The sequence below is a fragment of the Trichogramma pretiosum genome, unplaced genomic scaffold, assembly GCF_000599845.2.
Source record: "Trichogramma pretiosum strain Unisexual culture from Peru unplaced genomic scaffold, Tpre_2.0 scaffold93, whole genome shotgun sequence".
In the NCBI taxonomy this organism is placed as follows: Eukaryota; Metazoa; Arthropoda; class Insecta; order Hymenoptera; family Trichogrammatidae; genus Trichogramma; species Trichogramma pretiosum.
In genome coordinates, this window is record NW_019640795.1 from 321,792 (window position 1) to 338,557 (window position 16,766).

The following is a 16,766-nucleotide window of genomic DNA, read 5'->3' on the forward strand; positions in this document are numbered from 1 at the left end:
TGCAAGCTAGTTGACACACGTTATCCATATCGTATAAATAGTTTTTTACGATCTACCGAAAGTTATCTAATTATTATCCCCGAGGTCGGATCAATTTATATTTCCAAAAAAAATCAATGAAACGTGAAACTTGCATCACAGATAAAATACTTAAAATTATTCGAGCTTTTATTATCAATATCTTCAAATTGAAAGGGCATTGCAAGTATATAGAAGTAAGCTCAGAATTATTATTTTTAAACTTTGTTTATTATATAAAAATGAATATTTTTGGACAGATAGAGGTTCAAATATTAGTAAAATTGAATAAAGTCAAGGTTTTTTAAAAGAACATGCGTTATTCTAAACCACAATATTTTCGGGCAACATATTGTGTCGTTCAGTTCATTCAAAGTAACAATTTAATCGTTTTGGCGCGTGCAGGAGAATTTTAAGAATTTTTTTTTCCTTTTTGTTTCTCAAGGTTATCTATGTACTTTGAAAGTCAGCGCGAGTCGTAAGGGTTACTTGGGGCTTACATCAACTACGTACATGTATGCCGTAAATACGTACCAATTATATCTTTACTTGCAGTGGTGCAAAAAGTTCGAGATGCTATCGTCACAGAGACTCGTATATCAAAGTAAAAGTAAAAATATTTAAAGTAAAAATATGCCTATGTATGTACTTGAGTATCGATAATTATTATTCGATATCTCTCTTAAAAATGACCGTATGTAATTGTTTTGCCGTGAAACTGCAACGTACGCCCAAGCCCCTTTCGGCATGGCACCTTCAATAATAAAGACCGTAAAAATGAATTCATCAGATAGGCGATTTCTCATAGAGGGCGCGGAATTTATACATCACGCGTTCGTAATTTCTTCTCGCGCTTCTCCGAGCCGGCCGCGCATGATTGGTGGCTTCAACCTGTTTATGCATACGCGAGCATGCGCCGCGTATACGCACTCCTAAATTAAAGAAAAGAGAAAGAATGTTAACTATAACGATGTAAGAGAGAAAAAAAAATCGACGAACAAGCGTCGGCGCGCGGTTTCGTGTTCCGGAACCTGCGCGCGCGAGACTCGGCAGTCGGAGCACTACAAGCCATAAAGTGGCTTTAGCCAAGGTCGCGACTTTGAAAGGCCGCGCGAGCGCGCGCGACTGTTATCCATCAAGGCTAAAGAAATTCTCCTACGCCCATGTCAATTCCCACCTGCGTTCGGACAATTCATTCGTTTGTTTTGTAGAATCCTCCTTACGCGCCCTGCTCCTTTTGTTCTATAAGCAAAGTCTGCTTAATAAATCATTCGGACTTGCAAAAGCTACGCAGTAATTTTGCCATGGAATTTCTGACTTTATGGTGCGTAAATAAAATACAACGAGTACCATAAAACAAATATCTTTATAAGTTTTGCAGTTTTCTCCGTTTATTTAAAATAATAATACATTCAACAAATAGAATTTATAAAAAAAAATATCACGTTTTACTAACCAATAGACGAGGAAACAAATTGAACGCCCACTGTTACATTATTGGTAAAAAAATGTTTCAATTGTTTACTCTCAATTCAATTTTATGATTTTGGAATTAAAACGATTAGGAAAAAATGTGTTCGTAAAATTTAACTTAAACATTGATTTTTGTCCTGGATAATTTCAATATTTGCCAAAAAACAAAATTATTCTTTAAAAATGGTATGCTATACACAGTAACTATTGGATTGTACTATGGACATCCTTTGTTAAAGGAAGAATTTACAATTAAAAATTTCATGGACGATGATCGAGTGAAAGGGACATTGTATTATAATGACTGGGTCGTTTTATTCGCACGACGAAGTAAACTTATACTGTACACGCCTCAATGCGAAATTGCAGGATATAGATCGCGATATATATGGTCGTGCACATCGACACTTATCTTACGAGTGGCATTTATGAAGCAGTCTCGATTTTCAACATGAAAATTCAATTACTGTTCACGGGCTCAACGATCAATTCTTGGCGGCGCTCGAACGTAGTGTCCGTAACGTACTTTTTTTTATAGAGAATGACAAGTGGATTTGATTGCAAGAGGCCCAGTCAGTAAATAATAGAAAATCAAATGTTTCTGCCTACCTTTTTTGAAACAAAAATTGCTAAAATTTTATCGAGTCATCTTCGCATGTGTATAATCATATTTTTTTCATAAAATTTTATTGTAATAGTATAGATTTTTAGTTACACCACCTTAATTTAATTTTGCTACAACATAGTGGAGTTTTGTGGTCACAAACACTTTTTTTTGCTGTAATCAAGTTAATTACTCATTTTGTGTACTCGAAACAATGCAACAGATAAATGATTAGAACCATGTTGCAACGAATCATCAACTATCAAATATAAATTTAAACTTTGAATGAAAGTTTTAAGAAATAAGTCATACGCATTTATGACATATATAAATCATAATAGAAGCGCATAGTTGATTATTTTCACGAATGCGTAGCCACCATCGTAAATAAGATGCGAGCGCCATATAGCATTACAGCGTTATATTGCCCAGGGTTGCCTCTTAGGACTTGTCCTTTAAAATAATTATTTTCGAATGTTTCTGGCTCGAGATGAAGCTCGGTTTTTTTCGCACGGCAAGCTCAGACCTGCCGTGGCTCGGCATTAATGCAGGAGAAAAATAGTAGCATTATGGTAGCTGTGGTTAGCAACGTTTTCGCGTTGCCCATAAATCACGGCGTCGCGCGCGCGCGCTCTGGGACCGCGCGCGACTGCAGCAGTACTGAGGACAAAGGCCGCATCAATCGTGCGTTGTTTTTTTTACATGCGGGTAGATTTTTTTTTCTCGCTTTTCAGGGGAATGCACCTTTCACCCTCGTGAAGGTGAGCCGATTCATCGGCCGGCGCGCGCGCGGCATCGTTCCCCGACAGGGTGAAAGGATCCGCGTCTCCGAGCGTGCATCCGGCCAAGTTCAAGAACTTTCGAGCGTCCCACAGGCTTTTTGAACTAGTGGCGGTTGCACCGCGCTGCAAGGGTGTTAGGGTGGGGCTCATCGCAAATGACTCGAAGCATTTGCCAGCTCGCGACTCGCAGCTATATAAGAGCCCGGCGAGAAAAGCTTGAACATCATTGTGACTTCGAACGATCTTACCGATCTACCGATCTCTACCAAGCATCCCCGCTCAGCAATGGCTCTCAAGGTGTGTGCGAATAGTTTCATACAGTGAATTTGTGACAATCAATATCTATATTATTTTTCGTGTACCGAGTAGTTTTCTACAGCAGAATTCTAAATTTTCAGTTTGTCGTTCTCTCCGCTCTGGTGGCGTACGCCCAGGCTGGTCTCTTGCCGGCGGCACCTCTGGCTGCCCTGCCCGCGGCACCGATCGCCTACGCCGCCGCTCCGATCGCCAAGCAGGTGATCACCAGAGTGTCCGACGCCGAGTACGACCCCCATCCCCAGTACTCGTTCAACTACGACGTCCAGGACAGCATCACCGGTGACTTCAAGGCCCAGTCCGAGACCCGCGACGGAGACGTCGTCCGCGGCAGCTACTCCCTCCTCGAGTCCGACGGCACCAGACGCATCGTCGACTACACCGCCGACGACGTCAACGGATTCAACGCCGTCGTCCGCAAGGAGCCCGCCGCCATCGCCCTCAAGGCCGCCCTTCCAGTGGCCCCCGTAGCCGCCGTAGCCCCAGTGGCCAAGATCGCCGCCGCGCCTCTGGCCTATGCCGCCCCGGCACCCGCCTACGCGTACGCCGCCCCCATCGCCAAGTTCGCCGCTCCAGCTCTGCCTTTGGCCGCCGCACCGGCTTACCCCTACGCAGCTGGCCCAGCCTTCTACAAGAGCTACTACTACTAGATGCTAAGGCAAGGAAGTATTGCGGATGTTCAAGTATCTGGCCGCGGCAAGACGTCACGTTCTAGTGGACAATCATGCGGACACTTCGGTTACCAGTTCTGCTGACGCCATAGCCATCGTCACCGTTGAAATTTTTATTATGTTTTAATGATGATTTTTCACAATCCAATATTGTTTACCTGACTGTTCAATTCACCAACAACTGTTGTCGGCCTGGGTCAATAAATTTGTTTTTTAATACTCAACAAACAATTGTAATTATTTTTTCAAACTTTGAACCATCTCCTAAGTATTTTCTTTAAAAAGTCATGACACCCTGAATGAATCTTCATTTCATTTCCAAAACATTATTTTAAATTTCATTAATTAAAAATAATTCACACCTTTTTTAGCCATTATCACGTAATTTTTCAATTCTCATGAAAGTCAGTAAACGTGTCACAAAATTTTCTGTTTAAATTTCAAAACCACCTTCAGATATCACACTACTGAGAGAGCAATATTTTTATATTACTATTGCTAACTGAGCCAATTATATTGAATTTTTTTAATAATCTTTTTTTATCAATTTACGTTTATTCTATTTTTATTCGATTTCTGAACGATTACAACAACAAAATCTCAAATTACCAAAACAGTGTGAGTACCACTAAAAAACTTTATTTTATCATTAGGAACAAAAAATAAGTTAGTTTGAGTAACATTTTTTTATATGTTTCGCTAATTTTCCTAAAATTTATGAAAACAGAACTTGAAAAAAAATCGTTAATTTTAAGTGAAATATCTACTGATTGGTAACTTTTAAAAGAATAGAACAATTGAAATTCAACTAATAGGATAATGCTTCATAGTTGTTTATAAATGTCGTACAAAAATTAAAAATATTTAAATATCTCTGACCAATCTCATTTCGATAATACCCCAATTTTTTTCTACGCTTCTCAAAATTTTTTTGTTATTATAACTCTTACTTTTTCTGGATGAAAAGAACCAGATTTAGGTACCCTGACTCCATGCTATCTTACATACACGCATGTATGTCTCGTGGTGATCACGAATTATACAGAAACTTAAAGTGCAGCAAGGTAAACGGCCTATATACAGGATGATGTCCCTAAAATATAGGAATACAGGTCACTCGTGTAGGCTCAAAAGAAGTTTTCATAAATGGTACCTTCTAAAAGCAGACATTTAATAGAACCCTGCGTATCCTAAAATTTCAATAAAAATTTTAATAAATCCATTCATAAGTATGCAAAGCTTAAAAGCACATAAAATGTTCTGAATTTAGTGGAGAAATTTCGAACATTATGTCTATTTTTTTTTTTTTTTTAAGAAATCACTCATATTAAGATATTTTTTTATTTAGCACTTTAAAATCAATTTTTAATTATACGATACATAATGGTATCACGTAAAATAAATGTAGAAAAACATTCGATAAAAGAAAAGTTTAAACATACATACGATCTTAATATTTTTTAGTTTTATATTTAAGCAGAACTGTTTGAGTATAAGTTTAAGCTATTACAAGTACACGTATGCGTAAGGGAAAAATTGTACAGAAAACTATGCGAACACAAAAAATGTTATTGAATAGAAACAATCAAGATGATTTAACAGAAGTTAAATCTTAGTCCAAGCTTAGTCTTACCTAAAGCAATAAGGCACTATAATTTTCTAAGTTTATGTTATGTTTTGTCATTCGAAAATACCCCTCTCCACCCAAAAAAAACTGTTCATAAATGACAAAACGATGTGCAACCCCCCCCCCCCCCCCCCCNTCCCTCCCGCCTCTCCTCCGGATGAACGGTCGAGGTAGAGATTATTTTTAGCATTTTCAAAAATATACAACTTTTATCTTTTGTAAATTTTATAATAATCTATAATATTTATAACGGTGAAAGTTAAACTTAAGAAATAAAATCACAAATCAAAATCAGTTTTATGATTTCTTTTGTACGCAAATTGATCTATGGTACTTTTATCATTTATTTGTATTTATTACAATCAACGTTTCTCAAGACCAAGCCATCTTCGCTCATAGTTATCATTTTCAAAGAGAAAAAGTTTCTTTTTGCACTACACACTGAAAAAATCTCACGGGTGAATCCAGCAAAATAATTTTTTAAACTTTAACAGCTAAATACAGCTCAATATAATTTTGCTGTGGCAGCAAAATATCTTTTTTTGATCCAGTTCTCCTCTTTTACTGGATTTACACCTAAAATTTTTTTCAGTGCAGGAACCAATCGGAATGTGAATACCATGTGTAATGTGCAAATTGCTACAATTCGAGAATTTATGAATAACAACATCCCCAATTTTCGTTTACGCTTTACATTAAAAATGGAAATTTGTATCTCTCATATTCTTCCGTAAGCATGCAATGGCTGAAATGAAACTTGATTGAAATGTTCTGCATAGAGCTTGTGAAATGCCCCGGGTGCTCATGTTTTTCTCGATAATTCAACACAAAATTATTAATAATCATTAGCGATTGGCTAGGTGTTACTGCTCATCTTCATACCAACCGATGAATGTTACGCACATGTTGCGCGTGACATTATTTATTATAAACTAATAGTTTTTGTTGAAACCCTTGAATTGATAAGTGAACTTCTGTTCGTCACAATCAAATTCAATTTATTTTTAATCAGTTTTGCTCCTATCGAATCCCTGCCAATCTTCAACCATTTAAAACGTTTCAAAAGTGCTTTTGCTAATTAAGGTGACATATATAACTTAACTTAACATTTTTTTTATTAAATCATAGGTCACTATCAAAGAGTACTTTTATGATTTAAATGTTGGCAAATAAAGTAACATAAAAAAAATATGTGTAATACATGCAGAGCACTCTACGTGTTCGTTCATCCCTAAAGTACTTGTGTCTATAAGTATCGATGTTCTAAAGAAGTGTACACAACCCTGGTGCAGAAGCTCAATCGGTGCCCTCTGAAAATTACGACAGAAGACTAAAAACATAATTTTTCATAAAACGCAAAATACGGAAAAATTGAACACGAAAAAGGATCACGGAAACAGCTGTATCTCAGTAAAAAATCAACATTTTGTAATGGAATATAAAGGAACAATCTTACTCAAAAATCAAAAATTTTGAATTGAAAGTGTATGTGTCCCTTTTTATCAATTTTTTTATATGAGTTATTTGATAATTATTTATTTTGGATGTAAAAGAAGAAAATCTTCAAATGACCTCATTTACTAAAAAAACTGGTTAGAGATTTCAAAATGATTCAGGGCATTGTTGTGTAAAAGGTATTCGGTTTCTCTTCGCAAAAAACAGGTGAAATTGATGAGTTAATATTCTTATTCAATTTTTATTTCCGTAATAATGAAAAATTGAATAATTTCAACGTATTTTGAAAAGAAAAGATTGTTTGCAAAATTAAATGATTTTATTTGATATAATTCAAAATTTTTGAACTCTAACGTAATGAAAGTTGTGATAATTAATTCTCACAGATTTCATTAACGAGCTAATTTGTCTCTCGCGATCAATATATTGAAAGAATCAGAACAATAAACATTGTTCAAATACTTACTATAAATTTAGAACTATATTATCAAAGAAATGTTCATACTAGAGAGCCACTAATCTTACTCAAAATCTTAGGGCACGCATCAGTAAACAAATAAAAATGACTCCACTTTTTTCAATTTACAAATTATTATGTATGACAAAATACCAAAGCTCACGCAACGGCCGATTGCACCGGCATAACATTACACATAATCGAATGCTCTGCAACAAAAGAAAGAAAACGAAAAATGGAGACAAAAAAAAAAGATAATTCTTTGGGTCGTCCGTTTGCATAAGTGCGTAGTTGCAGCATGGCTCTCTGCACTTGCACACATGTTCGAAAGTATCTTACTGGGTGAGATGATCAGCGTTTCGGTGAAAGTTATTCGCCCGCGCATAATAACTGGACTTACCGCTTCCCGCGAAAATGCCCATTACATACCGCTCCGTGTATAACAGAAAGAAGGGCATAAAGATGTTGCTCGCTCATTTTATATCGTGTTTTCTGATGCGGCTTATATTATTATAATTTTTTTGTATATTATATAATACACTGGAATATTTTCTTCACCACCGAAGTTATGTGCGTGTGACGAATCGTTACGTGTAACTTGTATGAGCGCAGGATCATTTTTCACATGAAAGTCGCCCGAATCTTTGCTCTGTATAAATACCTCGTAAAAATTTTAAGATGAGTGCAGTCATTGGCCATCGGGCTCAAAGAGAAGAGCTTGATCAGTAGTGAAGACGCAGCTGAAAAGTTTGTTACTAGTGTGAATTTGTTTGTAACAATTGTAATAATTTATATTAGTGTTGGAGATATCGAATATTCACAATGATCAAGGTAATACGAATTTTCCTATTTTGATTTAAAAAGAACGTTAGATTTAAATTTCGTTCATAGCCAATCTTGCTTGTTAAAAAAAAATTGCAAGCTTGAAGACTAAATGAATGAATTTTGAATCTAAGCGTTAAAGTTTAATGCAAATACTAACTACCATGCTTCCCAGTACATTCTTGTAGTAAGTTTGGCTTCGCTGGCGAGCGCGGGCTTCATTAACCAGCTCAACCAACCTCAGCAAATCTCGAGCCACGAGAGCTCGAGTCAAGCTCTCCAGCACGCAAGCTCGTTTGAGGCAGGCCATCAGCAGTCATACGAAGCACAAGCCATCCAACAGCCAATTTCGTCTCACGGAGATGCCAATGCTGCCTTATCTTATCAGTCGTCCGGTTCGAGTCAGTTTTCGAGCGACGCTGGATCTTTCTCTGGCCACGAAGCTTTGAGAGGAAACCTGTACCAAAATGACGCATCTTCCTTCGGCTCTCAATTTTCTTTAGGATCTCAGTCGAATCAGTTCAGTGGAGCTGCCCAATCATATAGTTCTCAGTCGTATCAACCTCAAATCGAGACCCATCAATCCCAGAGCATTTTACCAGCTAGTTTAGGTCAATTCTCAGATCTTGGAGAATCTTTCAACTCCCAAAGTTTCAGCCAGTACAGTGCTCCGGCTCCAATTTCTCAATATGGAGCTCCAGCTCAAGCTGCACAACTGCCATCCCTGCCAATTTCTCAACCAGCTCCGATTTCTCAATATGGTACTCCTGCACAGCTTCCATCCCTGCCAATTTCTCAACCAGCTCCGATTTCTCAATATGGAACTCCTGCACAGCTGCCAATTTCCCAACCAGCTCCAATTTCAGAGTCTTATCAACCCGCCCCAGCTGCCATCTCTCCGCCAACAGTTGTTCAGATCGAACAATCGCTGTCCCTTCCTGTAGCACAGCCCGCACCTGTTTTACTTCCTCAACCACCTCAAATTTCCCAACCACTGCTACTTCCTCAACAACCTGCACCCCAACTCATACAATCTGGTTTTTCGAGTGGTAGTTTTGGATTTGGATCAGGCTTGCAAACTATTATGTTAGATACTACTCATGGACAGGGAGAAAATCACCAGAGTGGAGGACATGACAATACCGGATACCCAGAAAATAATAATAACCAGGGTGGTTATCCAGATCATGGTAGCAATAACGGAGGCTATCCAGATAATAGTAATGGCTATCCCGAAAGTGGAAATAATAATGGTGGAGGCTCGAGCGATGGCTACCGCTATGACAAACCTGCCATTCGATTCGATTTGCCAACAAGATCCCGTGGAGCACATTAAAAATAATCAAGTGCAGTGAGCAAAAAATAAATATAATTAAAAAAATTGATGGGTAAATTTTCAATTAGTAAATCTCAGGTTATTTGATTACATTGTATATAAATAATAATATTAGTCACGAGTTTTGTGATAAGCTAGCATTTAATTTACCGCCATGTTTACGTATCTATTGTTCTTATGAAATTACTTTTTTATAGTTTTCTTATAATGAAATATTTCTGTGAACCATTATAATGACTGACGATTTTTTTACAATAAATAAAAATATATTTAAAAAATAAAATGTTTTATTGTCATCACCTCTCAAAAAATTATTACTAAGCTTTAAATTGGATACTTTTCAAAGAGAACCGAACTACTGGTTTAGAATTTCTTTTGATATTCCATAGTGTGGCAAATCAGTGTCTATTATTAAACACGATAAAATAAAAGTAACGGCTAAATTATTAAAAATGAAAATTTATTGGTACAAAACTTAGACTATGTTTTTACAAAAGAATCTTTAGAGTTTACATTTTTTGGTGGTACACAATGAGAGTAAACAATGTTTAGTTTAATAGTAGACTTGGGCGAGTTGACCGTGGGAGTAGGTATAAGCTGGGGCGATATGGGCATATCTGTGGACGATGGGCGACGAGTAAGAGACTACTGGAGCTGCAGAGTAGGTGTGGACGACTGGAGAGATGGTCTTGACCAACGACGAGTAAGGGTGGATGCTCGCAGCGGACGAGACGTAGACGGGGGCGGCGGCAGCGGCATAGGTCACAGCTGCTGGAGCTGAGGCGACTGTTTCGACGGTTTCCGAGCTAGCAGCTTCAGACTCTTCCTTGGCCTCTTTCACCTCCTTGACTTCGGTCTTGAGGACTTGAGGGGCGGCGACGAGGTAAGCCCCTTGGTGGACGACGGTGTTGACGACTGGGGCAGCTACGGCCACGGCGGCTTCTCTGCGGACGACGGCGTTGAATCCGTTGACGTCGTCGGCCGTGTAGTCGACGGTGCGTTTAGTGCCATCGGCGTCGATGAGGGAATAGCTGCCCTTGACTTTGTCGCCGTCACGAGTCTCTTCTTGGTTCTTGTGGTCTCCGGTCAGAGGGTCGGAGACTCCGTAGTTGAACGAGTATTGGGGATGATGGTCAAAGTCCTCCGGGGTGACGGTCGTGATTTCGACGTCGGCTGGTACTAGGCCGGCACTGGCGCAAGCCACGAGGGCAGCTACTACGAAAATCTGCAAGAAATGGAGAAAATTTTAGAAAATGATAGACCTTTGAGTTTATCGTCTCTTCGCTCACCTTCATCGACATTTTGAGGAGGTAGTCTTTGGAATACAGTTGACCTGAGACTGATGCTCGACTAAAAATTGCCTGGCCTTTTTATACTCATAAATTCTAGATTGAAGCTTGCATTGTTTGCTATGATTTCGTAGCCGGATATTGTCTTTACGAATGCCTACTCCCCCTCCTACTGATGAAGTTGTTTACGAATAACCCCGCCTTGAATTACTTCATAGTTTCAGATGTAACTATAATAATTTTACAAGCAACGTCATCTTAATTTATAAATTAGCCACATTCTAAATTATATCATCTCGAATATTTTCTGTAATTAATCAAAGTATATAGAAAGGTCTACAAATTTTGTTTTTGTTTTGCAGTGTAATTCAAATTATAGTTTTAAATTTATACGGTACTTTATACAAGCCTTTGTGGTGGCTTGTAAATTATGGAAAAAATATTTAATTAGAAATATTGATTTTTTTTGCAAAAGAAAGAAAAATCTATGAGATTTGCATTAGTTTTTTTTTAATAGCTCGATATCTTGAACAATTAAAAATTGTTATTAAAGAAGACTCGTTATTTCATGTCAATCGCATGAAAAATTATTGAATTTAACCCGATTGTCGTTTTGTTTTTCTAATACGAAAAAGATGAAGAAATGCTAGTTAAAATTGATCATTATAATGAAAAATACCTTTGTAAGTTTGGATCAAAATTTTATTATTGTACTCCAATAAAAATACATATTTGATTTAGATCGATGGTTATGATCTAGTTTGCAGGCACACATTAGCTAATGGTTTTACTTTTAAACTGCATACTCACTACAACGTATATTCGCTATTATTTACATTTTAAATGTAATATTATTGAAATCAAGGAAAAGTTAGATTTCCGAAGAGCGGCTTAGTAGTGGTGGGAGTAAGACGACGAAGAGGAGATCTGGAGATGAGGCTGCTGGTGAAGGGCAGTCTGGTGGTAGGCGATCGGGCTCGAGTGGTAGGCAAGAGCGGGAGCCACGGCGTGAGCGACGGCGTAGTGAGCGGGCTCCTTGCGGACGACGGCGTTGAATCCGTGGTGGGCGTCGGCGGTGTAATCGACGATGCGCTTGGTGCCGTCCGACTCGATGAGCGAGTAGCTGCCTTGCACCTGGTCGCCGTCGCGGCTCTCGTGTTGGCTCTTCACGTCTCCGGTATGCGGGTCGTGGACGTTGTAGGCGAAGCTGTACTGAGGATGCGCGTCGTAGGGCTCCGGCTGCAGGACCTTGGTGATGATCTGAGGCTGAGCGTGATAGGACAGCGGCACGAGTCCGGCGCTTACCGCCCCCAAGACGACCGACAGAATGATGAGCTGCAATTCGAGAGGGAAATATTAGATCACCGAACTATTCGCAGTTTCCTTTGGACTTTGGAGCGAACTGCACTCACCTTTGAGGCCATGTTAGCTGAGAGAGTTGCGAAGAACGACTGATGCTGCATCCAGCGAGGGTTCAACTTTATATACACCCAGCTGGTGCATTGAAAAACGCACAAATTTCGTAAGTGCACGGGCCAGAGCTGCAGCGAACGCCGCCAATGACCAAAAGAAAACAAAAAGGATTTTCGTGCATTGACGCGAGAGTAAGAGGGGTGTACGTAAGCGCGCGCCCTTTCGCAAAATATTTGCCCGCGCGTGCACTGTCGGCTCGCGGAGCCGCGCGTATATAATACTAATGGGCGCACGAAAGAGGGCCTTACACACAGCGCCCGCCACGATAAAAATCGCTATCCCTTTTTCATTTCTTTGTTATACGATTGTCCGCGCGCGTGTTTTGGCAGCGAAATTCGTCAGGGGAAACGCTCGTTATTACGTATTCGCGCGCGTACCCATAACGAATGCTGTTGTTGCTATTTAAAGTATTATTACGCGGGAGCGCGGCGCAGGAGTGCAGAGAGGCACGCAACGATATTCGCCCCGTGTGTCGTCGCCCTGCTCGTTTTATGCGCGCCTGTCATTGCTGCACACACATATATACACCATATATAATGACTTTTAAACTGTAAAAAAATACAAAAGCTTAGCGTTTATGCCCGGCGAGACTGCAGCCATTGCATCATATCTATATTGGAAAGTGTGCGAAAGAAATTATGTCGATGCTTACGTTTGAATGTTTTATTTATTGATTTTTCTCCGTGCACCTGCATGCACATTCGAACTGGACCAACAAAGATGATACACTTACATCACTTGCCCGCCTTAACTGATCCATATCTGACGTCTGTAGTAAGCTTATTATTTCAATTACATGGGTTACACTGTATAACTTATCATAACAAAGCCTAAATACTGTGGAATTTAAGTTGACATCACCGACAAATCACGTAAAGTGTATAGTTCATTTCTTCGAATTTAATGATTCACGTGTTACGCGCAGTTGCTCAAATCGCATTACGATCCATTATAAGAAAGTCTAAACACGTTATTTGGTGCGCTCGCAGGACACTCAAATAGCAATATACTTTATATATAATTCATTCGTGGAGTAATAAATAATTCCTGCTGATATGAGCACACAGTCGACAATAACTATCAATCAAAATATTTTTGCTACCTTTATTTTCGATAAACGGCAAGTTGATCGATAACTTAAAAATATTTTTTTACAATTGATCAATAGCACAGACCTCGTGTACCGACGTTTTGTAACTATCGATGGATTTTTCATGCCCATTACTATTTTGGATTAAACGTAAATCCGATTGATCCATTATAATGATAATGCGGTGATTTTTTTATCAACGAATTCATAGTGCAAGCATCTTTTACACGTGAAAACGTCAATGAGCAATATTTTTAAGCCCGTCAAATGTATTCAATTTTGGTGCTCTCTATAAGCAAATCTTACGCTGCGAAGGTCATATTCGACGTACATTGACAATATGCCATGGGTTGAATAATGTACAGTCGCGCAATCTATTACGCATGTGAGGTGCATTGAAAATTTATGAAAGGCGGGTAATCAAGAGAATTTTGGATTAAATATTGTAGTATTTGTCGTTTACTGCTCTACATGTAAATTTAAATTTTGCATTATTTAATGCTTTGAATGTATTATAAGATATTTTTTTGGGTAAACTTTCCACATTACACTTGTGAATGGAAAGCAGAATTGATTACTCTATGAAAGACTTCTTAATTTATATTCAGCTAACTTCAGTCTCTTTTATGGTGCGTTAAAGCACGAAAAAGTTTTAACATAAAACAGCAGGTACTTTGGTATTTTTTTCTATAAAGTGCAGTTGGCTGGTTCATAAAGAAAAAAAGTAATATAAATATTTTGTGCGTCATGTTCATGTATGCAACCTTCATATAAAAAATTTGTATAGTAAAAAAAGTAATGACAAAATATTTATTTCACCCGACAGTTGTTTAAATTTCGAATTTTAACTTTACCATTTTTTTAAAGAATATTTTTGTACTTTCTCTTCGAACTTTTCAAATTATATCGCAAATGTACTTTTTTTTGTAAATGGAAAAAAAATATGAATAGATTTATGATTCTTTATTCATTTAATATTCCTTGCATTAAAAATTGAAATTTATAAGCCACATTTTTTTAATAAATTAAATAAAAACCATAATAATCTTATGAGAAGAATCTTTTTACTAGTGAGTCCAATGTAAAATTTTTTTAACGTTTGAAAAGTTCAAGTGATTCTCAATTAATATACAATTGTATCAAAAATCTACAGTCTGTACAATCTCGTGTAAGTTAATAATATAAGTCAGTCACGTGGAATCAAAGGACACGTCAAGGTCTTGCTTGTTAATTTGATGTCTGGGTTATGAAGTATGATCTGTTCGCAAATTTGCATAGTAAATTAATTATTAATGTGCTTTTTATGAACTTCCCAATTTCAAGGCATGCCTTGCCCTGCGAATAAATCTTAAACGAACAAGGGTATAGAACCCTGTAACTGATGTTATTCATACACGATGATGATAAGCATGTAAAGTTCGTCTCCGCAGACTTAATTTTTTTTTATACATAATTGTGCAATTTTATACAAGTATAACAATGTGGCGGTCTCGTATGATAGCCATAAGCGTGGGTTACGCAAAGAAAGCGCGCAACATTTGTCACATTGGAAAGGCCTCGTTCGCATACACGAGCGCGTGATACTTTTCAAAGCGCGTGTAATCGCGCAACGATTCTTAGAGGTGAAAATGCGAACGTGAATTTGGCATCCGCCAATCTGACCTTGAGCAGCGGAGAATCGTCATTACAGTTACGATGCACAATCGGTTGGCTCGGTGCATCTTCGCGGCCCATGGGTGGGCGAATCTCTCTGTTGTGACATCTAGGCACGATAAATACGCGCGTTAGTTAGCGTCTTAGCATCAGTCTTTGACAAACAGTTCTAGTTGCAGTTTCGCTAGTTGTCGCAGGGTGTTGGAGTAAACAAATCATGGCTTACGGAAAGGTATGGCTTTCAGACTAAGCAATTTAATCGATAATCATTAAAATAGCTATTGCATTAGAAATTTAATAATTATTTTTCAGATCGTGTGCTTCATAAGCGTCGTCGGTGCACTCTGCAACTTGGCTCGAGGCGAAGCCGTAGTGCCAGCAGTTGCACCCGCCGTTGTAGCCAGAGTCGAACATTACGACCCGAATCCTCAGTACAGTTTCGCGTACGACGTGCAGGATCCCTCAACCGGTGACTCGAAAGCTCAATTCGAAACTCGCAACGGTGACGTGGTCCAAGGAAGTTACTCGCTCATCGAAGCTGACGGCACCAGACGCATCGTCGACTACACCGCCGATCCCATCAACGGATTCAACGCCGTGGTCAATCGAGAGCCAGCCGTTGCCGTGGCACCGGTCGCACCCGTTGCTGCCGCCGCCGCCGTCGTCGATGCGCGTCACAGGACTCTCGCCGTAGCTCCTGTGGCTCCCGTGACTCGAGTCATCGGTGCTCCCGTGCACCGAGCCGTGGCTCCAGTCGTTGCTCATCGTCACTTGCCTTTGACGGCGGCACCTGTGGGCCATGTACATGCTCACCCGGTGAGAACCGTTGCCGCCCCGGTGCTTGCCAGGACTATCGCGGCCGTACCCAAGCCCGTTGCTGCTCCAGTTTTTGCCACTAGGGCGCTAGCTCATACGCACGTCGCGCCAGCTCACATTCATACGCACTACGGCGTACCAAGGGCCGTTGCCACGAGAATCAACTATCCTTATACTTACTCCTACGAAATTTAAATGTACTTTTCGTGGAAAATGACAAATAATGTGTCGTTGATTGCATTTAGCATTTCATTATACCTCTTGATTTTATTAATATTTTAGTTGTACATAAATTGCCAATAATGTACTATTATTAGTTTTGAATAAAATCACTTTGAAATAAATGATATTTTCTTTTATACTTCTATCGAGTTCTTTGAAGAAATAAATAATTCTTAAGTAATATCTACAGCTCTACGAGTACCCGATTTTTGAAGTTTTACTCGACTTGAGTCGGGAAATTCGAGTACTCGAGTTTGTTTGGGTACTCGAATTTTTCCGAGTACTCGATGGGCAAAAGTATAATTTATATTACGAGCGCTGCGAGTATGCCACTTATCAGTATGTGCACACAAAGAGAGAGGTCTAGAGATTATAAATTCATCATTTATTCATTTATAACTCAAATACATGGCAAGTACTTGAAAAAACTTGATTACTCGACACAAATTCGACGAGTCGAGTTATTTCGAGTACTCGCACAGCCCTTGTAATAACTTCATGAAAATAATTTAACTGGTTACTCGTGCATCAACCCTTCAATAAAATGTACACGCAATTTTCAAATGTAATTGCAAAAAAGGCTCATTGACTTTTTAAAAATGATTGTAACTTATTGTAACTACGAAACTTGTACGTACAAAATAGCTTTTACTAAGCACGATT

General features: G+C 38.8%; 2 protein-coding genes across 2 annotated transcripts; one reads left to right on the forward strand and one right to left on the reverse strand.

Annotated features, from left to right (window-relative positions):
* Positions 1-3,149: 3,149 nt before the first annotated feature.
* On the forward strand, positions 3,150-16,076 carry LOC106653289 (cuticle protein-like). The gene is made up of 3 exons (XM_014372690.2): positions 3,150-3,174; positions 3,276-3,748; positions 15,443-16,076. The coding sequence occupies exons 1-3, from the start codon at positions 3,163-3,165 to the stop codon at positions 16,074-16,076; spliced, it is 1,119 nt and encodes a 372-aa protein (XP_014228176.2). The 5' UTR covers positions 3,150-3,162.
* On the reverse strand, positions 11,741-12,303 carry LOC106653291 (larval cuticle protein A2B-like). The gene is made up of 2 exons (XM_023457858.1): positions 12,262-12,303; positions 11,741-12,184 (listed from the first exon to the last, which is right to left on the reverse strand). The coding sequence occupies exons 1-2, from the start codon at positions 12,271-12,273 to the stop codon at positions 11,741-11,743; spliced, it is 456 nt and encodes a 151-aa protein (XP_023313626.1). The 5' UTR covers positions 12,274-12,303.
* Positions 16,077-16,766: the final 690 nt, after the last annotated feature.